This window comes from Cynocephalus volans, chromosome 8, assembly GCF_027409185.1.
Source record: "Cynocephalus volans isolate mCynVol1 chromosome 8, mCynVol1.pri, whole genome shotgun sequence".
In the NCBI taxonomy this organism is placed as follows: Eukaryota; Metazoa; Chordata; class Mammalia; order Dermoptera; family Cynocephalidae; genus Cynocephalus; species Cynocephalus volans.
In genome coordinates, this window is record NC_084467.1 from 58,391,800 (window position 1) to 58,417,252 (window position 25,453).

At 38.1% G+C, this 25,453-nt stretch overlaps 1 protein-coding gene across 1 annotated transcript; it reads right to left on the reverse strand.

Annotated features, from left to right (window-relative positions):
* Positions 1-9,607: 9,607 nt before the first annotated feature.
* On the reverse strand, positions 9,608-10,294 carry LOC134385161 (GTP-binding protein Di-Ras3-like). Its single transcript, XM_063107076.1, has one exon. The coding sequence runs from the start codon at positions 10,292-10,294 to the stop codon at positions 9,608-9,610; it is 687 nt and encodes a 228-aa protein (XP_062963146.1).
* Between the last annotated feature and the right edge of the window lie 15,159 nt (positions 10,295-25,453).

Genomic DNA, 25,453 nt, shown 5'->3' on the forward strand with positions numbered 1-25,453 from the left:
GTTTTTTAGTTCTCTGTATATATTCCTGTACATACCAAAGTATTTCAAGTACACCTAAGTATTTTGATGGTAATGTAAATGGTATTGGGTTATTAGTATCAAATCTTAATTGTTCATTGTTTGCATAATGGAAAGCATTTGATTTTGTACATTAACCATGTATCCTGTGACCTTGCTATTGGCATTACTTTTAGGAAGGTTTTTTGATCGAATTTTGGTATTTTCTATGCCACCCACAAACAGACCATTCCATTTCTCCCTTCCCAAGCAGTATACCTCTTATTTCCTTTTTTTTTGCATTCACTCGATCTTCTACTATGATATTGAATAGGAGAGGTGAGAGAAGACATCCTTGCCTTGTTCCCAATTTTAGGGGGTAATGCATCCAGCTTCTCACCCATAAGAATGATGTTAGGTGTGGGGTTTTTGTAGGTGTTCTTTATCAAGTTGAAGAAGTTCTTTTCTATTCCTAGTTTGCCGAGAGTTTTTCTTATGAATTACCTTGAATCACAGATTTTGTCAAATGTTTTTGTTGAATCAGTTGTTATAATACTATGGTTTTTCTTCTGTAACCTATTGATATGGGAGATTACATTGTTATTTTCATCCTTACTTTTTTACAGGAAACACAAAGACATTGATATTTTTAAAATTTAATTAAGCTGTACATATATGCAATGAATCCTTTTTACTCGTGACGTATCATTGTTTTTACACATTGTTGGATTCAAATTGCTATTATTCTGTTGAGTATTTTTGCATCTATGATCAGAAGTCATATTGATCTGCAATTTTCCTTTCTTGTAATGTCTTTGTCTGGTTTTGATATTAAAGTAATGCTGCCATGAAACAGTGAGTTAGAAATCATTCCCCGTAATTATTTTTTCTGAAAGGGATAATAGGGAATTGATACAATCTTTTCCTTAACTGTTTCTTAGAATTCATTGGTAAAAGCATCTGGACATGGTGTTCTGTTTTCTAGAAGATTAATAGATATTAATTTAATTTCTTTAAAAGTTATAGCTCTAATTGGAGTAATTATCCTTGTCCAAATTTTTGTAGTATGTGCCTTTCAAGGAATTTATGTATGAAACATAATGTGTGGGCACAGAGATGTTCATTGTAACTCTCTATTAAATTTTTAATGTCCTTCACATCAGTAGTGATGACTCCTGTTATATTTCAGATATTAGTAATTGGTGTCTTCTCTCTTTTTTTCTTAGTTAGCCAGGCTAGAGATTTCTCTATTTTATTGATCTTTTCAAAGATACAGTTTTGGTGTTGTTTTGTCTACTGTATCCCAGTTTTTAATTTTATTTATTTTTGCTATTATTTATATTATTTTTGTTTCTGCTTGCTTTAGGCTTAAATGGCTCTTTTTTTCTCTAGCCTCTAAAGATGGAAGTTTAGATTATTGATTTCTTATTTTCCTTCCTTTTCGATGTGGGAATTCAATGCTGTAAATTTCCCACTGATCACAGCTTTCACTACATCAACACATTTTTAGAGTTCTCTTTTCATTTTCTTTTAGCTCAGTACATTTTCAGTTTCTTTCATGACTTCTTTGATCCATGTGTTATTTAAATGAACTTTCTTGAATCTTCAAATATTTAGGAATGTCCTAATATTATTCTGTTATTGATTTCCAGTTTACTTCTATTTAGGTCTGAAAACACACTTTGATTGATTTCTAGTCTTTTAAATTTGGGGAGGCACGTTTTATGGCCTGGAATGTAGTCCATCTGGGTAAATATTCCATGTGAGCTTGCTGTTCTTGGCTGAAGTATATTATAAAAGTCAATTAGATCAAGTTGATTAGTGGTGGTGTTGATTTCCACTGTGTTCTTACTGATTTTCTGCCTATTGGAGCTATAAACTACTGGAAGGGTCTATTAAAGTCTAAGGGTGTAATCATGGATTGGTATATTTTTTCTTGCAATTCTATATTTTTGGCACTGTGTCTTTTGATGCTGTGTTATTAGGTGCATGCACCTGAAGGATTGCTATGTATCTTGGAGAATTGGCCCCTTTATCATTTTGAAGTGCACCTGATAATTTATCCCTGAAATTTTTCTTCTTGTCATTTCTGATTGGTCTGAAATTAAAATAGCTACTTCAAGTTTCTCTTGCTTAGCAGTATTATGGTATACCCTTCTCCATCACTTTACTTTTAACCTATCTGTGTATTAATGTTTAAAATGGGGTTCTTTTAAACAGTATATAGTCAGGTCTTCTTGTTTATCTACTCTGACAGTCTCTGTCTTCTAATTGGTGTGTTTATGCTACTCAATTTAATAGTATTGGTGTTTATGCTACTCAATTTAATAGTATTGATAGATATATTTAGTTCATAATCTACCATGTTCATATCTGTTTTCTATTCCTTGGTCTTTTCCTTTGTTTCATATTTCCCCCCTCTTTTTCTATGATCTCTGGTTTGAGAGAGTTTTATATAGTTCCATTTTCATTTCTCTCTTAGCCTATTAATTATACTTAAAAATGGTTTTTAAATTATACTAAAAAGCAGTTTGTTAGTTGCCCTAAAATTTCACATATATATTCATAACTAATTTAAATCCACTTTGAAATAACTCTGTACCACTTCGCATGGTTTGCCAGTACCTTATAACACGGTATCCTCAATGTATAATATTAGTGCTACTCATTTCAGTCATCCCTATGCTATAAACATTTTTACTGTTATTACTTTAAACAGTTAGCTGCTATTAGATCAATTAAGAATAAGAAAAATTGAAGATTTTATTTTACCTATGTTTATTTCATCTTCAACATTCCTCCTTTTTTGTTTAAATCTGAATTGTGATTGGGGTGGAGAAAGATGGCCAACTAGAAGGATTTACAAAATGTCCCTCCCACAAACACAAAACAACAAATACGCAGCTACACTTGGGTGGAAATAACTAAAGGAGAGCACTGGAACACGTCAGAAACTTGAGATAGCTACATAAAGAATGGAAGAAAATATCTGACTTCCACCACCTCATTCCCAAGCCAGGAGCAGTGGGGATCAGGAGGAATTTCTGACTGCAAGAGAAAAGTGGGTGAGTGATGCAGTGTGGGTGCCTGCGATACAAACCACAAGGAAGCTGTGTGGACCTTGCAGACTGTGAGCCCAGTGTGGTGAGCAGCTATAAAAAGACAAAACAAAGACACTAGAACAAAAGAAAATGGGGAAATCTGAATCAAGTATGGATTTCAGTTAATGCTCTTGTATCAGTCCTGGTTCATTAATTGTAACAAGTATACCATAGTGATGCAAGCTGTTAATAATAAGGATCACTGCGTGTGGGGTACAAGGGAACCCTATCCATTTACCTGTGATGGTTAATTTTGTGTGTCAACTTACCTAGGCTGTGGCTTCCACTTGTTTGAACAAATACCAGTGTAGATGTTACTGTGAAGGTATTTTTCAGATGTAATTAACATTTGAATGAGTAGACATTCGGGGCCCACATGGGGTGCAGATGTGTAGAGCACAGCAAAAACCACTTTCACATGGGTAGCCCTCCATAGTCACCACAATTGCTGCAAAAGTGACTGGTCTCTATGGCAGCAGTCACAGCTACCATACTGATGGCATGTCAGACTCTCAACTTCATGGACACCAGGAGAGTCAACAGCGGAGACAAAAAAAAAAAAAAAAAGAAGAAGAAGAAGAAGAAGAAGAGAGGTCCTCTCTCTTCACAAAGCACACACTAGAGTAACTGAAGATGCATCTGATGTCCAATAATAAAGGAGGATTTGATCACAGCTGTCTCGGTACTGGACAGACCATCTAGGCAACAACCCAGCAGAGCAACAGTTAATCTATCAGATGGAGAGGACAATCTATGGTTATTAGAGGGGGAGGGTGATGGGAGAGGGGGTGGGGAAAGGGGAGAGACTGGATCAGGGCGAAAAACATAAGCATGATTTGTAACAATGAATATGCTAATAAAAATACAAAATAATAAAAAATAAAAAAATAAAAACATAAATCAGTACACTTAGAGTAAAACAGATTGCCAGCTTAACGAGTGTAGGACGCATCCAAACACTTGATGATCTTAAGATAAAAGACTGCTTTTACCTCATTTGTTAGAACATCTGACAGATGATGGGTCTTAAGAAAACAGACGTCTAGTGAAATTGCAGTTTAGAAAGATCAATGTGATAGCAGGGTGGGGAACGGACCCATGTCATAGCACCTGCCACAGTCTATGGTACAGTTCTGTTTTCTTTCCTGTGTCCCTTGCTAGAATTAAGAGCTTCTTGAAGTCAGGGACTCTGTACCCTGGGGTTTGGTATAGGACCAGCACATTGTCAAGTCATTATAAGGCTTGTCAATGAATTACTGAAAACCAGTGAAAACTTCTATAACAGTGGTATTTGGTATGTGAGCTCAGAGTTAAACGTGAATAAAATTTTGATGGGCAGGAAAGGGAAGGAAAGTGCCTTCAGTGAAGAAACAGCAAAGGAGATACCACATAGGACGTTTGGGAGAGAGCAAGCTGTCCAGACTACCTGGGGAAAGGATGTATGGAGAGTGATGTATTCCCAGAAGGGACTGGAAAGGAAATGAGGAGGCAGAACATGGGGATCCCAATGCTATTCTGAGTTCATGAGATCTTCTCTAGGCCACGCCCTCTAAGCTGGACAATAGAACAAGTGTCATCTATGAACTCACCCACATGTACCCACAATGTTGGTGTCAAATTCATTGACTCTTGCGTTAATATTGTATTTTTCTCCACACTGCATTTCTTTCCTCTACTTTTTTCACTTCACAAAGTGAAACAGATGGCAGGTTAGAGAGTCAGTATCAGTAGTCTAGAAAAATCAGTAGTCTGTGTCAGTGCAGTGGGAATATTTTTCATTTATGTTAATTCTCACCAACACCCCAAATTCACTTAGTGACATATTTATGTTTTCAACTTTTGGGCCTGTGGGCCCAGGCTTATAGATATAGCTTACAAATGTACTATTCAAATTCATTTGTGTGCGAACATACCATAGAGTATTTTGTTACACTTCTGTTAATCATGAAATTTATGAATTTCCTTAGATGTCTGACAATGCAGTTTGAACATATGCTATCATTTTTCTGACACTTGATTGTTCATCCTGTATAATGTATTGAATCAAATTCAAACTGGAAATTGGTTCCGACAACCACTCTTATAGATCAACACTGCCCAAGAATAATATAAAGTGAGTCAAAAAGATGAGCCATATAAAAATAACTTTAAATTTCATGACTGCCACATTTAAAGGGGTAAGAAGACACAGGTGTTTACACTCCAAACAGTTCCCCATAAATGTTTGTAATCATTAAAAAAACAAACAAACAAAAAGACACTAAGTACAGTGGAAGTGGTGCTTGCTGAGGTCAAGTGTGGATGCATTGATTTCTCTTCAGTTTTGCTAAAGAAAATAAAATTCATTTTAAAGATAAATATTTTATTGAAAAAAGAGTTACAATGAAACACATAGTAATGTTAATATGTTTCATTTAACCCCCATATTTAAAACACTATCATTTCAAAATATAATAAATACAAAAATTTATCAGACATTCTACATTTTTTTTAATACTAACTTAAGACTGGATTTTATACTTAAAACACATCTCACTTTGGATCAGCAACATTTCACGTGCACGACAGTCACAGGAGGCTGGTGGCTCTGTACTGAACAGTACAGATAGAAGAGCTATAGATTCCTGCTCCTTACAACACTGTTAACTCTTGCAAAGAAGGGTGACAATGATTTACATCTTCCCAACCACATCCATGCAGTAATAATGCAATGCTTCTCTCTCGCTTGTGAACCTTTGGGAGGAATAGACATAAGAGATCATCTTGTCCAAAACAATTGTATTATGGTCAAGGAAACTGAGATCTTTGGAGGGAAAGAGTCTTGACCCATTCAGCCTTATCTCCTCTTGTGTGGGTGCGGTCTCCACTCCATGAAGCCTGTCCATGGAGTTTAAAGAGGGGAGAGAGTCTGAACTGAGAACTGTAATAAAAAACAGTCCCTTCAGCTAATGAGGTTTACAGAGTTAGATAATGTAGATTTGTAAGGTGCCTTGGGAGAGAATCTGCTAACAGTGTCCATGTATCCTCTCTTCTTCCATGGTAAGAAAATCCTGAACTTGGCAGGGCATATTTCTGTTCAGAATCAAGACTAGTCCCTTGAAGCTGCAGGAAGGAAGGGCATAAACTAAGTTCTGACAAACGTATGTCTGAGGAAAGTGCTGACTACAACTTCAGGAAATTTACATAACAGGAAAACACATTGCTCTTCCTTTCTCCTCCACTGACCAACTGAAGTGTGTGAGCGATGGTTGGAGCTTCAGCAACCAGGTTGAGTCATGAAAGCAAAGTGGGTCGGGAAATAAGATGGAAGGGGTCTGGGCCCCTGACACTTTGGAGCACCATGCTGGCTCTGGACTCACTAGCTATAAACTCTTTGCCTATGAAAGAGAAATAAACTATTTTGTGTAAGCCACCGTTATTTCAGACCTTTCTGTTACTCACAGCTTAACCTACACGGTCTTCACCGTCAAAGTCTTCCACGACTTGCACCACATACTCGGCAGTCCTGCTGCCACAGGGTGGGATAGGGCCCTTCCCTTGCTCCCACAGCCCTCTGTAAGCCCTTACCATCATAACAACTCACCACCGTCTTATACTATTCACGTATGTTCCTCATTTTATTCATTGTATGTGTACTGTGTATTCACTGATCACTTGTGGAAAACTGTCCACTGTTTATTCAGTGCTAACGTTGCTCCTTCTAAATTCTTCTTTGTGACCAAGAACCCCCTTACACAAACCATACTGGATTAAATATCTGACAATAAGAGGCACTCATATAAGATTCAGAAGGATGACGAGACAAGAGAACCCGTTTCTTAACACGGCAGCATTTGAGAACAAGCAGCTACAACTGTCAGTGGAATCCACTGATGATTCAGGATACTGTGTCCTTCAGGATTTTCTCAAGCATCCTTTTGACTGTTGTTCCCTAGACCTGCAAAGAGCTGTGTAAGACTTTAGCTCCTTGAACTAAATTGGTCCAGACTACAAATGTTGAGAGTGGCTATGATTTTCCTGACTAAAACCTAATTGATATACCACCTATTACATGCCATAACTCAAAAGAAGCTAGAATAGTAACGGACATGAAAAAAGCCCCTCACTTCATCCAATATTCCATCTTGTCTGTGAGCTTCCTGACACTGTTTCTTGCTTATCTGTGCCCAGCCGTACAGACAGTGCCTGACAAAATTTAGGTCCTTAATAAATATCCTTTGAATGAAATTACTTAGATCTCATCTTTGCCTCCCCATCCAGAAGCCTGGAGAGGCTCTGAGAAGCGTCATTTCTACCTGTGTATAATATGAATGGAGAACAGAGAAGGCAGCTCATCGGTCCTCTGACTAGTCATCTACAGTGGTTAAGAGCACCAACTCGGGAGCAAAAACGTTGATTCAGATACTGGCTCTGCCACTTCCTAGTTTTGTGACAATTATCAGTGTTCTCATCTGCACAACAGGCATGACAGTGTCCACTTCCTTGGATTGTTTGAGGATTAAATAATATAACATAGAACACTGGCATGTGGGAAGACTAATATGTTTTCTATAATATAATACATTGGTATGTAGAGAGACTATATAAATATTTGCTGTCTTAAAATATTTTTATTTTTTTACTAAACATTGTCTGTAACATGAAAAACATGTCGTTCCCTTTCTAAAGGTTAGCATTTGCCACTCAAATCCTTAATAATCACTTTGCTCATCTACATGAGCATCAATGAATGCAGCACATTTTTCAAAGGGAATTATCATTTAAAATAGCCAAGGTATTTTCTTATAATATCGAAATTACCCCATTGGAGCCTTTGGCTAAGCATTATTTTTAAAAAATGAATTCATAAAAAGATACATGGCAGAGTCACTCAGGTATTTTCTAGTTTTTGAGAATAATTGCTACAAAAGTGAATAGGGGAAAATTGAAATAACTGATTATTTTAAAAGGAACCACTGAATGGATTTTCTCAGGTGGAAAATCTGTCTGTACTACTATAACACAGTTTTTTTAAGAACCTCTCAACAGTGTGCTTCGTTCCAGGAAGCAAATGTAAATTATTTGATAGATATTTGTTCAATGTGCAAAAATCACAGTCCTCTTTCCTTGACTTCCACCCAACCAAAAAAACTGAGAGCAAGGATACGTGTATTTATGTACTCTCTCACTCTAAAAATTATGCTCAAATGTAAATTTTTTAAAAGAAAACTGTCTTATGAGGAAGTTTCTTGAATTTCTTTTTTTTTTTTTATTGTGGGGTTAAGATTTCTTTCTTTCTTTCTTTTTTTTAAGGTTCTAATTTTTTAATTTAATTTAATTTTTTTATTTTATTTTGTCGATATACATTGTGGCTGATTACTGTTCCCCATCACCAAAACCTCCCTCCCCCCCCAACAATGTCCTTTCTGTTTGCTTGTCGTATCAACTTCAAGTAATTGTGGTTGTTATATCTTCTTCCCCCAGTTTCTTGAATTTCTAATCCCAGCCATTTCTCCCCTTACCTTCCACCTCCCTTCCCACTCCCTATACCCAGTACTCCTTGAGAAAGCATTTTGAGACAATACAAGGCTGAGGTTTGCTTTTCACCTGCTTTCTCTGAGACACCAACACACTGACCATCCTCTTCAAAGATGCCTGGAGTTCTTCTGCATGTCAGTCTCGGGATGGTGATGGATATAAACCAGCTCTGCATTGCAGGACCCCCTTCAACAACATCCCCTCCCCCCACTGATTAATTGGAAGAGGGAAGGGCCATCCGTGTGTGAAGTTGTCGAAAGAAACCTTAACAGATGTGGTTTAAATTTTAATGCAATGAGCAATTTTTTTTTATTGTCAGGAAAGAAAAACATTGTTACAGCTGATTGCATGCAGGAAAATCTCTATTAAGTCAACAAGCGGTTACACTTTTTAAAAGTATGTGGAATACCCAAACATTTCATAATGACTTAGGAACAGCTACCACATCTTTGTGAGCAAGTTCCACTTTCATAATTGTCTCTGCTTCCAATCCCAATGATCAATCTATAAGATATTTATTTTTAAGTTTTGTTTAGTACATCTATCTCATAGCAATATTTGAAAGCTGTTGTGAAACACATTTTTTAACAATAAATACACAGTGGAAAGATATGACAAGACATTTACAAAAATTGACATGTTTACAAATAATACACAATACTGGGGTTACAAAAGGACTGTGCCAATCTTTCAAAACATTTTTTATTTTATTCTTTCTAAAATGTTTCTCATTCTAAATTTATGTTCAAGGTCTTATTTTAAATGCATCATGCTCCTTTTCTCTTTTCCGCAAATGCTAATGCTTTAACAATCTGAATTGTCTTGCCTGAGAGAAACAAAAGTTATCAACATACAAGGCACATGTATGGACATCTGGATGTTATAGTCCAATTCACAGCACAATTATCAGTCAGTACAGGTGACAGAAGGACTGGGATTGCTCTGTGTTTTCTGCACACTACAGGATACCGTCGGCTTTTACCACCCTGGGCTTACATGATGACGCACTTGTCAAACACTTTCTCGGTGGCCTTTGGTTTCTGGGATTTCTTCTGAGGACTAGGGGGGCAGGTGTCAGGCTTCTCGTGGTTCAGCAGCATGTAGAACAGCTCTTGCACGTTGACATCCAACTTGGCCGACGTCTCCAGGAAAGCGCAATTCCACTCGAGCGCACGGGCAGCACCATCTCTGAGGGTCAGCTCCCTGTGGAACCTGTCATCTCTCTTGTTGCCCACCAGCACGATAGGGAACTTATGCAGATTGCTGCCTTTGATCTCACGGATCAGCTCATAGAAGGGCTTCAGCTGCTCCAGGGTTTCCTTCTTGGTGACGGAGTAGACCAGGACGAAGGCATGGCCCCTGGAAATGGCAAGGCGCTGCAGATCTGGGTAGCGGTGGCCGCCAGTGGTGTCGGTGATGTGCAGGGCACCCATGGCGTGGTTGCAGCCCTGCACCTGGCGATAGGTATCTTCAATGGTGGGCAGGTAGTTGTCTCGGAAAGTGCCGCGCACCCGCCTCTGCACCAGCGCACTCTTGCCCACGCCGGCCGGGCCAAGCACCACCACGCGAAAATCTTTGTTACTCGTCTGCGGCGTGAAGGTACGGAAAACGAGCAGGGTGGGCTGGGGTCGCAGCCGCTGCATCAGCCTTTCCTTGAAGCGAAGGCAAGCGTTGCCCATTTTGGGGACTCGGAGTGGAGACTCCTGCTTAAGTTCTCCCGGACTCAGCCGGCAGTAGGAGATGCCTAGGAAGGAAGAGACAGGAGAGATGAGAGTTGGAACCTGCAACCTTGTCAGAGTGTCTGCCTGGCGCCTGGTCCCCTGTGATGCTAAGGGGAGTCCACACACCAGGAAGGATATTTGCACACACGTAGAGCAGCCTGTTAGGGAGGACACACGCATTTTCACGATGGGGTCCCAAGGTGGACTAGGTGCTGGCACCGGCAGGGGCTACAGAGCAGACCCGAATGTTTGCTTTGTGCGGTAGAGATTGCACGGGTCGAGCCTCTTTTTCTCTCTCCTTAAATCATTTAACCCTCATCCTTCAAGAAACACCTGAACCTTCTTCCCTTATCTGTAAAGTGAAGCTTTTAAATGGAGAAGCAGAACAGCGGAGGAGAAATACGTGGGGAGCACTCACCAGAGTCGGGGACTGAATGCCAGGTAGGCATTGGAGCGCGCTGCCGCCTCGCTGGTTCAAGCTGGAAGGTCAGGAATGCAGGAGAGCAGGAGGCTGTCTCTGGTAGCCGCGGTGGCAAGGTCTGCAGGCGAGATGCCCAGCACAGTGGAAGGCAGCCCCTGGAGAGGCGGGGCGGCGCCAGCCCTCAGTGCTCGTCACTGCGCAGGTCACCTAGGGCCTGAGGGAGTGGTCTCAGACAGGTCCCCCGCCCCCAGCTCAGCGAGCCAGGCGGACTGCACGAAAAGTGTCCGACGGGACGCTTCTGGGCGTCTTACCTCTGTGTCCCCATGGCCACCTGCTGTCTCCAACACACTACTTTAATGTTCTCTGCCACCGAATTATTCTACTGTCATTGCCCGAGCACTGTCTTACAGAACAAGGGATGGAACAGAGACAGTGTATTGAATTTTAAGTGCGTGCGCGGCAACGCGCGGCAACGCACCACACTTACCAAAGCTTTCTCTTTCTTACGTATTAAAATCCTTAGCTTCTCATTGCCTCGTGAACTTTCCAGCAATCACAGAGGGCAAGGGTTGGACTCTGGCGTGTGGCAGTTTGGGCGCTACCGATCTCGATTTGCCCACCAGCACGATGGGGAACTTATGCAGATTGCTGCCTTTGATCTCGCAGATCAGCTCATAGAAGGGCTTCAGCTCCTCCAGGGTTTCCTTCTTGGTGGCTGAGTCCACCACGATGAAGGGAACTCCTGGGACCCCCAGAGAGCAGGGTGCAGAGCTGCTGGTGTTTGCACGACCACGCCGAGAGTGCTCTGTTCACTGTAGTGAGTGCCGAGGGGACCCCCCATAACACAGGGCTATGGGTTCCCACTGAGCAACAGCCCCTGATGGTATATGGACGTATGATATATATATACACGTGTACATATATATATATATATATATATATATATATATATATATATATATGTATATATGTCGGTGTCATGTCCAAAATCAGCTGTGAAATAACTTATTTCAGAAAACCTTTCTCCCCAAGTCTCCCATATTTTCGTGTGAAAGTTTCAAATACTTGCTGTTCACATTTAGAGTTATAATTTGGCTATGGCATGAAAGAGAAATTAATTTTTTTTATATGAGCTGTTTCTTTCAGATTTCTTAAACTAATTCTGTGATGTTGTCCATTAGTCTGTTTCTGGATTAATGATTCTGTTCATTCCCATGAGGCTTAATAAGTATGTTGCTCAACTGAAACCTACTGGTACGAAAAACTATAGAAAATTTTAGCAAAGAAAGAAAATATCTTACAAAATCAAGTGGAAATTATAGGCCTGAAAAAATACAATAATAGACATTTTAAATACTTTCTGAATGGGCTCGATGTTAGAGTTGAGAGGACAGAGGATGGAGTCAGTGAACTTGAGGACAGAGAGATAGAATCTACTCAGGGTGAATAAGAGAATGATAATAGACTGGGGAAAAATGAACAGAGTCCCAAGGACCAGTGTGACCCCAAGCAAAACTCTAAAACCTGTATCATCAGAGTCATAGGAGGAGAAAAACTGGGTGTGAGGTAGTATTTGAATAAAGAATGGCTGAAAACTCTCCAAATTTGGTGTAAGACAAATCTCCAGCCTCAAGAAGCTGAGAGAATTCCACCAGGATAATCCCTAAGAAATCAAGATGAACACAAAAAATAATTGAACTTCTGAAACCTGAACACAAAGGGAAACTCTTGAAAGCAGGTACAAAGAAACAACCTATTACCTATAGTGGAACACTAATTTGAATGACAACAGATTTGTCATTTGAAACCTTGGAAATCAGTAGGAAGCAGCTTGACATTGTTCAAGTGCTGAAAGAAAAGGAATATCAACTGTAAATTTTATGTCTGACATAGTGTCCTTCAAGAATGAAGGGGAAATAAAGACATTTTATTCAGATGAAGAAAACTAAGGATTTGTTGCTAACAAACCAACCCTTAAATAGCTAAAGGATGTTTTATAGACAGAAAAGTTACCAGATGATAGATTGAGGAATTTCAGAATGAAAGAAAAATTCCAGAATGTGTACAAACAAGGATAAATATGATAGTGTATCTTCTCAAGAGTTTTCAAAATCACATTTGATGATTAACACAAAAGTTGTGACAACATCTGATATTCAAGACAAAAATATTTTAAAAAGAGAAAGGCAAAGGGACCTAAAGAGAAGTAAGGTTTTCCCACTTTACTTAAAGTGGTGAAATGTTGATACCAATAGAATGTGATACATGACATATGCATATTATAATCTCCAGAGACACAGCTTTGGTACAAAGAGATATATTCAGAAACACTAAAGGTAAAGTCTGAAAAATATTCCAACACCACATAGGAAGATGAGAAAAGAGAAAGAAAAGAAAATCAGGAAAACCAGAAAACAAATAATAAAAGAGCATTCTTAAGCTCTAACATATCAGGAATTACATTCAATGTATTCACTGAAAGAGTGTATTCATTACGTTGAATTTAATTCCTGATATGATAGAGTGTTAGAGCGTAGGTACATTATTTTACAATTTGTTTTCTGCTGTAAGTGGTGTGAATACAGCAATTGAAAAGCAGATTGGCAGAGTGGATTTTTAAAAAATGCAAGCCAAAGATATGCTATTTGTAGTGAGAAGAAACTCACTTCACACTTAATGACACGGTGAAAGTAAGGAGATTTTCATATATTAACACAGAAATCATGGAATCAATATTTAGAAATGTTATTTACAATAACTCTCAAGAAAATGAAAGACTTAGGTACTTGCTTAAGAAAACACAAAGAATCTATATGCTGAAAATTACAAAATGCTAAAGAAAAAAAAATCAAAGAAAACCTACATAGATGGAAAGAATTTATATGCTCATATATTAGCAGACTCAATTTGGTAAAAAATCTCAGTTCTCAATAAATTCATCTCTAGGTTAATGCAATTCTTGTCAAAATCCCAGTAAGTCTGTTTTAGATACAGATGAACTAATTTTAAAATTTTTATACAAAGACAAAATACCTAGAAGAGATAAAACAGTCTTGAAAGAGAAGAATAAAGAGGAAAGAATAACTCTATGTGATATTGACTTACACTGTAGATACAGTAACTGTCACAGTGTCATAGCGGTGGAGGCATGGACATGTAGATCGATACATAAATGGGACAGCATAGAGAACCCAGGCACAAACCCACACATATATGACGATATGATTTTTGACAGGTTGTAAAGTGATTCAATGCAGGAAGCATAGTCTTCTCAACAAATGGTGCGGGAGCAATTGGACATCCATAGACAAACACAAGCATGATGGAAAAAACCTCAATCTAAAATTAACCCCCCATATAAAAATGAACTTTAAGTGGATAATGGACTTAAATGCAAAATATAAAATTATAAAACTGTCAGGGGAAAAAACAAACTCTTTTGGATCTAAGGCTAGACAAAGACATGTTAGACTGGTCACCAATGGCATGATCCCATAAAAGCAAATTTTGATATATTACACCTTCCAAAAGTGAAAAACTTTTGCTTTGTTAAGGACCCTGTAAAGACACTGAAAAGAAACGGTATCCATCAAGGGAAAATATTTACAAGCCACATATTTGGCATAGGACTAACAGCTAGAATATATGAAGAACGCTCAAAAGGCCTTTTAAAAATCCAGTTATAAAATGGTCAAAAGATATGAACAAACAGTTCACTGAGGAAGATATACAGAAAGCAAATATCCCCTAGAAAATCTTTTTAACATCATTAGCCACTAGAGAATTGTGGATTACAAACATGATGAGATATTGTTATATCCCTATAAAAAGGATAAAATTAAAAATAACACCAAAAGCTGGTTAGGATTCAGGTAAACCCAATCACACATACATTGCTGGTGGAAATGTAAAATGGTACAGCCCCCTGGAAAACACTTTGTTATAAAACTACTCTGCATCGAAACATACAGCCTAGCAATTGCACTCTTGAGTATTTATCCCAGAGAAATGAAACTTATGTTCACAGAAAATGCAGACAATTTTATATCAAATTTGTATACAAATATTTATAGCAGCTTAATTCATAGCAGCCAAATACTGAAAACCATTCATATATCTTCTAAAAACTGGTGTAAAATAAAATATGGTAGATCCATGTAATGGAGCACTAGTCAGGCCAAAGAATTATTGATATGTGTAACAATTTATGTGAATCTTAACGGAATGACGCTCATGGAACAAAAGCAAATCACAAAGGGTTACATACTGTATGATTTCACTTTTCTAACATTCTTGAAATGACAAAATTATACAAATGGTGTATTACTAGTTGCCAAGGGTTATGAATGAGGGAATGGGCATAGAACGAAGGAGACCTGTATGTAAAAGGGCACCATGAGGGACTCTGGTGATAGAACTGTTCTGTATTTTGACTGTGGTTGTAGATACACAATCTCACAGTTATGGTAAAATTCTATAGAATTAAATGCATATGCAAATGAGTATCAGTAAAACTGAGGAAGTTTGATTAAGATGAATGGACTGTATCCATGTTGATGACATTCTGGTTGTGATATTGACTATAGTTCTACAAGACATTACCATGGAGGAAACTGAGTGAAAGTTTCTTGGGATCTCTCTACATTATTCCTACAACTGCATGTGAATCTTCAATTATCTCAAAATTAAAAAAAATTTTCACTGTACTTGCAAAAACAAATAAAACCACAAACAACACAATTCTGAAGGCTGCCCTCTGATGGCTTCTCACTGACTACAGAATTACAGTTCAGACTCTTTAGCTTTCTACTCCTTGCTCTCTACAAAGTAGCTTCAAATTACCTTTCAAATTTTACCTTCCACAAGCCTTCTGTGCACACTGGCTTAATGTCTGACTACTCGGGGGAGTTCCCTATGTCTGCTTCTTCACTCACTCATGCCATTTCTGCTGCCCTCCTAGCCTCTCTGTCCCTGCCCCCATCTCCCCCATCTATACACCCCATTCCTCCTCTCCCTCAAAGCTGGTCTCCAAGTGGCACCTCCAGCTGGAAGGAACCCCTCCCTCCTCTGAGCCCCCACAGCACTTTTTCACCTTGTATTGCAGCTATGTGTGTACTTGTCTTGTATTCTCCACAAAGCCACGAGATTCTCTTGGACGGGACTGAGATCTGTTTATCTGAATCCGTAAGAGGTGCTAGTAAGTGAGGTGAGGCACTCAGCACACAGAGACAGCCAGGAGGGTGAGGGTGCTGGGGGTCAGGGAAGGAAGCCAGCTCTGGAGCAGCCTGACTTCCTCTCAGTCCTGCTTCCACCCCCTCTAAGTTTGGCTTTTAACCCCATCCTCTAATTCCTCATCTGATAACAGGGGGACAGACAGCAGGTGCTGATGTGTTAAAAGCACCTTCCTCAATGTCTGGCTTGTAGGGGACGCTTAGGAAATGCAGCTACAGTTTGGGCCCTGGTCTCCAGGTTCTGTTGGCTCTTTTACTAGTCGTGTGGACTTAAACAAATACTTGTTTTCCTTTTACATTTAGTTTCTTTGTCAGTGCAATGAGGATGAAAGTATCTATATTGAAGGAAGATTGAGTTATTTGTGTAAAAGCTCTTTAGAAATGTTAGAGCACAATATTCAAGCAGGGTATTGTTTGTGGAGTGTGAACGAGCCAACATTCACTTTAGCGCTGGAGCCAGGTACTGCTCTAATAATTTGACCTATGTTAACTATCTCACTAAGAGTCCCTGAGGTGTAGACCACTGTATCTGCATTTTACAAGTGAGGTTTCTGAGTGTCAAGAGTTTAACCAAGTGGCAGAGCCCAGGAAGTCTAGCTGGTTGCAGGACTTGAGCGTTGTACACCATGCTGTGCTCTAGCAGAGCGCCCTGGTGGTGCTGGGGCGCTAAGATTCTAACTTTGGGAGTCTGTTATCTTTCCATTTCCTACTACATTCTCCCCACCCCCTTTTCTAAGCTGTGCAGAAAAAAAATGGCAGTTATATTCCTTGTTCGTCAAAAGAAGATAAGTATCGTTTTTACCCTTTTTGATTTTCAGGATCAGGGTTGTTTAAGAATCCCTTCCCTACCTCATTCATGTGTCTTCTCTGATTCCTTTGTCTCTTCCCAACCTGTCTGCTGTCTCCTAGCGCCCTCCTGCTACTAATAGCTCCTTTCTGGCAGAGGTGTCATCTTCTACTTCACAGAGAAATGAGGCCACCAGATAAAACTCGCCAGCTCCTGGCTCACACACATCCTCCAGCAATTTCTCTTTCCTTCCTCCAGCATTTTCTCTTTCCTTCCTCCAGGGTTAATACCTTCATCTAAGCTCTGGATTGCTTTCCACCGGAGGTCCTAGGATCACCTGCCTTGGAATCACCTGGGATGCTTCTTAAAACACCAAATTCTCATCTACAGAATAAGGATCCACAGGCTTGGGCCTGGGTGTCTGCATTTTACCAAGGCCCCTCCATTGATTTTGATGTGGAGGAAAGCTCAAGACTCCTCTTCAGAACCTGTGTGATCAGTCATCTTCCTAGTCACCTACCACTTTGATGTCTCCGCCTCAATTAGATACTATTCTTAGCGAAAAATATACTCAAGTCCCTGCTTTGGTAATAATCAAAGGTCTTACGACATAAGGTTGTGTTGATAAATGTTAACAAATGTAAAACACAACCGTACAGAGTACATGCAAGTATTGTCCATCATTTTTCTTAGATTTTTTAATTAGTAAAGTTTAGTAGTTTTTCCAGATTTGCTCAGTTTTTACACTATATCCTTTTCCTTTTCCAGGACCTCATCTTCTTATGTGTCGTAGAAGTGTGTCGTCGGCTCCTCTGGGCTATGAGACTTTCTCAGACGTCGTGTTTGATGATCTTTACAGTTTTGAGAATTGGTAGTTAAGTACAGTGGGGAACTCCTTTATTGGAATTTGTTTGAGTTAAAAAACAATTATGATTAGACCAAGACTGCAAGTCTTTGGGAGGAAGATTTCCGAGGCCGAGTACTATTTTCATTACATCACGTGCAGGATACGTGCTCAGCAGCATGATTAGTGACGGCTGATGCTGATCTTCATCACCTGGTTGAGGGTTGTCGAGTTGCTCCACTGTGAAGTGACTCTACCTCCTGCTTTCCAAGCTCTCTGGAAGGAAGTTATCATGGGCAGACCTCTTTTGGGGTGGGCATTGATGCTCCACCTCTTTTAGGGCAGAGAACCTACATAAAATTTAAATAATTATTTGGAATCCTTCTGCATGGAAGATTTATCTTTTCTCCCCATTTATTAATATATTGCTTATATATAAGGATATATTTATGGATATTTACTTTATAGTTAGTGTTATAATTCAATGCTACCTTATTGGATTATAATTATTTGTTCAAATTTTTCGAGCTTTGGCCATTGGGAGTTCTTTCAGCTGACTCCTACATTCCTTTGACACACTCTCATTAGTAGATTGGGCATTTTACTTGTTGTCTTACCAATTCCTTACTTTCTGGCGCTACAAGATGCTCTAGACTCATCTTGTATACTTCAACTCCCGTCCTAGAAGTAGCCATTTCTTCATGCAGAATGGTATTTCCAGAAAAATGAAAGGTTTGCCATGCTCGTTGCAACCATGAGATTATTAGTTTTAGGCCCTCTCTGCTGACAGGACAAAGAAACAGATGTGTGTATACTGGACCTTGTATACACAAGGTCTGTAAATATTTCCATCTGTTCCTATGCCTATCTATATTGTGTTAAACATGAGTTCTTACTGATGTGTCCAACTCTAACCAATTACCGTATGGATCCTTCTAGCCTCCTCTGCAGCCCAATGTGAAAATTTCTACTCCAAAAATGACAAATCTGGCTCCCACCTACTGCCATATCTACTTAACTGTTCAATCCTAGTATACATGTGTAGCAGGTTCAGAACGGTTAACTGTGTCTTCACAGGAATCATCTTCATCTACTGGAGTATAGTGTTTATGCACATTTCTTTTGCTGTTGTTCTATTTATTCTGTTCATTTCTGAAGTCATTTAGGTCTATATTTCCCATCCCCTTCAGTGAGGTCATAATACAGCTAGCTTTTCTTGTCTGCATTCTTTCCTAGCATTCCCGACCTTCTAAACTTTGCACACATTAAGGTTACCCCTAGTGTGGGAAAACTGTGTAAGTTTAGACAAAAATGTAATATTATGTGTCCATGATTACAGTATCACACTGAATAATTTCACTCCCCTGAAAATTTTCTGGACTTGAACCTATTCATCCCTCCACGCTGACCCTATGTCTCTGGCAACTGCTGATCTTGTTATTACCTCTGTAGCTTTGACTTTTCCTGAATGCCACATGTTGGAATTATATAGTATGTAACTTTTTCAGATAGGTTTTTTCACTGAGCAGTATGCATTTACGGTCCCTTAACATCCTTCTGAGGCTTTATAGCTTATTTCTATTTATTGCTGAGTAATAGTCCATTTTAAAGAAGTACTACCATTTGCTTATCCATTCACCTGTTAAAGGACATCTTGGATGCTTCCAGCTATTGACAATCATAAATAAAACCACTGGAAACTTTTACAGCAGATTTTCTTACGGACACATTTTCAACTCAATTGGGTAAATACCTAGGATCATAATTGCTGGATTGTGTTGTAAGAGTATCTTCAGTTTTATAAAAAATTGCCATACCATCTTCTAAAGTGGATCTACTATTTTGCACTTCTACCAGCAATGAGTAAGAGCTTTCTATTGTTCAACAATTTTTTCAGTCCTTAGTATTTTCTTTTGGATTTTAGCCATTTTAAATGGTAATGTGTAATTCTGCCTCATTGTTTTAACTTGGAATTTTCTAATTACAAATAATGTTCAGCATGTTTTCATTTTCTCCTTTGGCACCTGTATATCTTCTTTGGTGAGGTGTCTTTTCAGATATTTTGCCTATTTTTAATTGGGTTGTTTGTTTCTTATTATTGAATTTTAAGAGGTTTTAGGATATTTTTGTATTTGAGTACTTTCTCAGATGTGTGTTTTGCAAATATTTTCTGCCATTATGTGGCTTGCCTTTCTTTCTCATAACAGTCTATTTCACAGATGTTTTTAATTGTAATAAAATACATCCCATCAACAACTTCTTTTATGAATCTTCCTTTTGGTATTGTATTTAAGAATTCCTTGAGGAACTGATTTTCTCCTAGGTATCTGTATCATTTTGCAGTTTACATTTATGTCTATGATCCATTTTGAGTTAATTTTTGTGAAAAGCAAAAATTTCTGTCCACATTCATTTTCTTTTTCTCTCTTTCTTTTTGAATATGGACATGCAATTGTTTTAACACCATTTTTTTAAAAAAACGGTGCTTTCTGTATTGAACTATCTCTGCTCCATTGTCAAAGATCAGTAGACTATATATGTGTGGGTCTATTTTTGGCCTCTCTATTCTGTTCCACTGTTCTAGTATCTATTCTTTTTCCAGTACCATGCTGTCTTGGTCACATAGCTTTACAGTTAAGTCTTTTTATATTCAAGGTGTGCAATGTGATGATTTGGTTATTACAATGAAAATAATTAACACATACATTACCACCATGCTGTACATCAGATTCCCAGAATATAGTAAGACTTCCAACTTTGTTCTTCTTCAGTTATGTGGACTATTCTGGATTTTGCTTTTCCATGTGAACTTTAGACTCAGTTTGTTGATATCCACTAAATAACTTCCTGAGATTTTGATTGAGATCACGTTGAATCTATAAATCAAGTCGGGAATAATTGAGATCTTAACATCACTGAGTCTTCCTGTCCATAAACATAGGATCCCTCTCCCCTTGTTTAGATCTCATTTGACTTCTGTTATCAGTTTTTTAGTTCTCTGTATATATTCCTGTACATACCAAAGTATTTCAAGTATACCTAAGTATTTTGATGTTAATGTAAATGGTATTGGGTTATTAGTATCAAATCTTAATTGTTCATTGTTTGCATAATGGAAAGCATTTGATTTTGTACATTAACCATGTATCCTGTGACCTTGCTATAGTCATTACTTTTAGGAAGGTTTTTTGATCGAATTTTGGTATTTTCTATGCCACCCACAAACAGACCATTCCATTTCTCCCTTCCCAAGCTGTATACCTCTTATTTCCTTTTTTTTTTTTGCATTCACTCGAACTTCTACTATGATATTGAATGGGAGAGGTGAGAGAAGACATCCTTGCCTTGTTCCCAATTTTAGGGGGTAATGCATCCAGCTTCTCACCCATAAGAATGATGTTAGGTGTGGGGTTTTTGTAGGTGTTCTTTATCAAGTTGAAGAAGTCCTTTTGTATTTCTAGTTTGCCGAGAGTTTTTCTTATGAATTACCATGAATCACAGATTTTGTCAAAAGTTTTTGTTGAATCAGTCGTTATAATACTATGATTTTTCTTTTGTAACCTATTGATATGGTAGATTACATTATTATTTTCATCCTTACCTTTACAGAAGACAGAAAGACATTGATATTTTTAAAATTTAATTGAGCCGTACATATCTGCAATGAATCCTCTTTACTCGTGATGTATCATTCTTTTCACACATTGTTGGATTCAAATTGCTATTATTCTGTTGAGTATTTTTGCATCTATGATCAGAAGTGATATTGGCCTGCAATTTTCCTTTCTTGTAATGTCTTTGTCTGGTTTTGGTATTAAAATAATGCTGCCATGAAACAGTGAGTCAGAAATCACTCCCCGCAATTATGTTTTCTGAAAGGGATAATAGGGAATTGATACTATCTCTTCCTTAAATGTTTCGTAGAATTCATTGGTAAAAGCATCTGGACATGGTTTTTTCTTTTCTAGAAGATTATTAGATATTAATTTAATATCTTTAATAGTTATAGCTCTATTTGGAGTAATTATCCTTGTCTGAGTTTTTGTAGTATGTGCCTTTCAAGAAATTTATGTATGAAACATAATATGTGTGGGCAGAGAGACGTTCATTGTGACTCTTTATTAAATTTTTAATGTCCTTCACATCAGTAGTGATGACTCCTATTATATTTCATAGATTAGTAATTTGTGTCTTCTCTCTTTTTTTCCCGGTTAGCCAGGCTAGAGGTTTCTCTATTTTATTGATCTTTTCAAAGAGCTAGTTTTGATTTTGTTAGTTTTGTCTACTGTTTCCCAGTTTTTAATTTTATTCATTTTTGTTATAATTTATATTATTTTTGTTTATGCTTGCTTTAGGCTTAAATGGCTCTTTTTTTCTCTAGCATCTAAAGATGGAAGTTTAGATTATTGATTTATTATTTTCCTTCCTTTTTGATATGGGAATTCAAGCCTGTAAATTTCCCCCCCGGTCACAGCTTTCATTTAGAGTTCTATTTTCATTTTCTTTTAGCTCAGTATGTTTTCAGTTTCTTTTGTGACTTCTTTGATCCATGTGTTATTTAAATGAACATTGTTAAATCTTCAAATATTTAGGAATGCCCTAGTATCATTCTGTTATTGATTCCCAGTTTACTTCTATTTAGTTCTGAAAACACACTTTGATTGATTTCTAGTCTTCTACATTTGTGGATGTATGTTTTATGGCCTGGAATGTAGTCCATCTGGGTAAATATCCTATGTGAGCTTGCTGTTGTTGGATGAAGAATATTATAAAAGTCAACTAGATGAAGTTGATTAGTGGTGGTGTTCATTTCCTGAAGGAAATGTTTAATGGACTTCTGTGGTCAGCACCCAAGGATGTGTTCACTTGGTGAAGTCGCAAACGAGTTCACCAAGAAATGCCAAGGATTGCAAACAATCCTTGAGAACGCTTGAAGTTGGGAGAACACTTTCTGGGGATGTTCCCAGGAGGCGTATTATAGATAACCAAGTGCTTGAGAAGGGAGGTAAGAGCCTTCTGCTCTTGAGAAAAGTATACAGAATTTATGCATTAATGCTTATCTTGCACGCACAAGCTCGCTAAATGTAATAAATCTGTAACAGTTGCTGGGTCGGCGCTACTTGCTTGAGAGAGCAGTGGCCCCCTGCTTTTCACCTGCATCTCGTCTGCTGTGTCTTCTTTCGCATCTCTGATCATTTTAATCAACATGTGGTGCACAAACGAGGGGCACGAAACACGGGAACGGATGGGACCGAGGAGGTTTTTACTGATGGCGAAGAGTCATGCCATCTCTTTGAGACATTTAGATTTGGGGCATAATGGGGAATTCCCCATAAGTGTTAAGTGATTATATGGCAGTATTGAAATCATTGTTGACTGCTTCAGTTTTAAAAATTAAAGAGAAGGCTTTACTTTCACTCTTACCAAAGATATATAAACATTGCTATTGGTTTATTCCAGACAAGAAAAACCAATTTGATTTAAAAATTTGGAGGCAGGTCGGTAAAGCTTTACGGAGAGCTCATCGGGCTGGAGAAGTTATATTGGCAGAGGAATGGGCAGCTTTTAACATGGTGGCTTTAGCCTTGCAAACTTTTCAATCTGATTCAGATGATAGCAGTCACCATTCTCAATCTCATTCAGTATAACCACAAAAGAAAATTTTTTCTTCACATATATGTGAGACTCCTCCTGAGCCTTCTGCCCCTCCCATGCCCAATTCAGAGTCTGATGATCATTGTGATTTTTCTGATGATGAGACTGAGATTCCAAAACCTGAATTAGAAGAGGAATGTCTTATTCAATCTACATCATACCCACCATTACCTAAACCCCTCATGATCCAAAATTGGTTGTTTTGGATGATCTTATTCAAAAACTGGAGGCTTGCTTACAGGATGCACAAGCTTTCCCTGTTGTACAGCAGAAATCAATCCCTCCGTCTGCTGCTGCCCCTGGCATTCCACATCGTATTTTCAATTTTCCAAATTCACCTCAAATGACAAAGATTATGTTAGATGCTGATTCAGGGGCTCCCCAAAAGACTCTTCATGACACGCCTCCTAATGGATTTTTTAATTTTCCCATTTTAAGACAGGAAATACCTCCTAATGAAGAATTTCCTAATGGATTTTTTCAGGTGCAATATGATCCTCTCAGTTTTCAATATTTAAAGATACTTAAGCAGGCTGTTCGTACTTATGGTATTGCCTCCCCTTATGTTACTGGACCTTTAATGTCTCTTGCTGAGGACAATTTACTTATCCTGAAAGATTGGGAAATGCTTGCTCATACGACTTTGGAATCTCCTCAATACATACAGTTTAAATCATGGTGGCGAGATGAAGCAGAAAGGGTGTCTCACCTAAACGCTTATCAGCGTAATGGAGGGTCTGATGTGGAACAACTTACAGGTACTGGTGCCTGGGCTGATCTTCAACAGCAATGTCAGATGAACCCTGCTGCCCTCGCCCAATTAAGGGCAATTTGCCTTATGGCTTGGCAGCGGATTCAAGACTCAGGACAATCCCCCCAAACTTTTGTTAAGATAATGCAAGGTCCTAATGAACTCTATACTGATTTTTTGGCTTGGCTTCATGTTGCTGTCAAAAGAGCAATTAGTAATGAGCAAGCTCGGAGATTTTACGGGTTCAATTTCCAGATTTGAAATTTATTCATTAGATGGATGATATTTTAATTGCTATGCCTCCAACTTTTTCTTGCCCAGAATTGTTACAGATTATTTGTGCCACACTTCAGGATTTTGGTCTTTTAATTGCGGAAGATAAAATTCAATCACAGCCTCCTTTTTCTTATTTAAGACAAAAGATTACTAAACAAATCATTATACCCCAAAAGGTCCAAATTCAAAGGGATTCATTGCCTTTAAATAATTTTCAAAAGTTATTGGAAGGTATAAATTGGCTTCGTCCTTCATTGGATATCCTAACATATGCATTGTATCATTTATTTTCAACACTAAAGGGTGATCCAACTTTAAATAGCCCTCGAGTGTTATCCAAAGAAGCCAAATCTAAGTTACACCAGTTAGAAAATATTATCCAACAAGCTCAATTGCAAAAAAATTACTGACTATCCAAATTTACAACTTATGATTTTTCATACACCTCATTCACCCACCGGTATGTTACTACAACAAGATAATATTATTGAATGACTTTTTCTTCCGCATAAAACCACTAAATCATTGGAAACATATATAGATAAAATTTCTGTTTTGATTACTAAAGGACAGCTCCATTTCCATCAATTAACTGGTCAAGATCCTTGTATTATTGTACTGCCTTTGTCTCAAAAAGAGATACAATCCTTATATGCTTTGAATGTACAGTGGCAATTGGCTGTTAGTGAATTTTTAGGAAGTTTTACATCTCATTATCCTTTTCATAAGATACTTCAATTTCTGCAGAGAACGTCCTGGATCCTTCCTCATTGTGTTACATTTTCTCCTATATCTAATGCAAAAACTTATTTCACAGATGCTAACAATTTTGGCCTGGCAGGACATATGGACTCAGTAAACTATAAAGTCCTTCAAAGTCCTTATACTTCGGTTCAGAAAGCTGAATTATATGCTATATATTTACTTTTAATTGATGTAGGAGATATTCCTTTGAATATTCTTTCAGATTCCCAATATGCTGTCCAAGTGGTACAAACTATAGAAACTGTTACTCTTCCTTCTGATTCTAATGAATTACATGCTTTATTTCACTTACTGCAGCAAGTTATTCGCTCCCGTTCCTCACCTCTTTTTGTTATGCACATTCGCACTCATACCAATTTGCCTGGACCATTGAGTAAAGGTAATGCA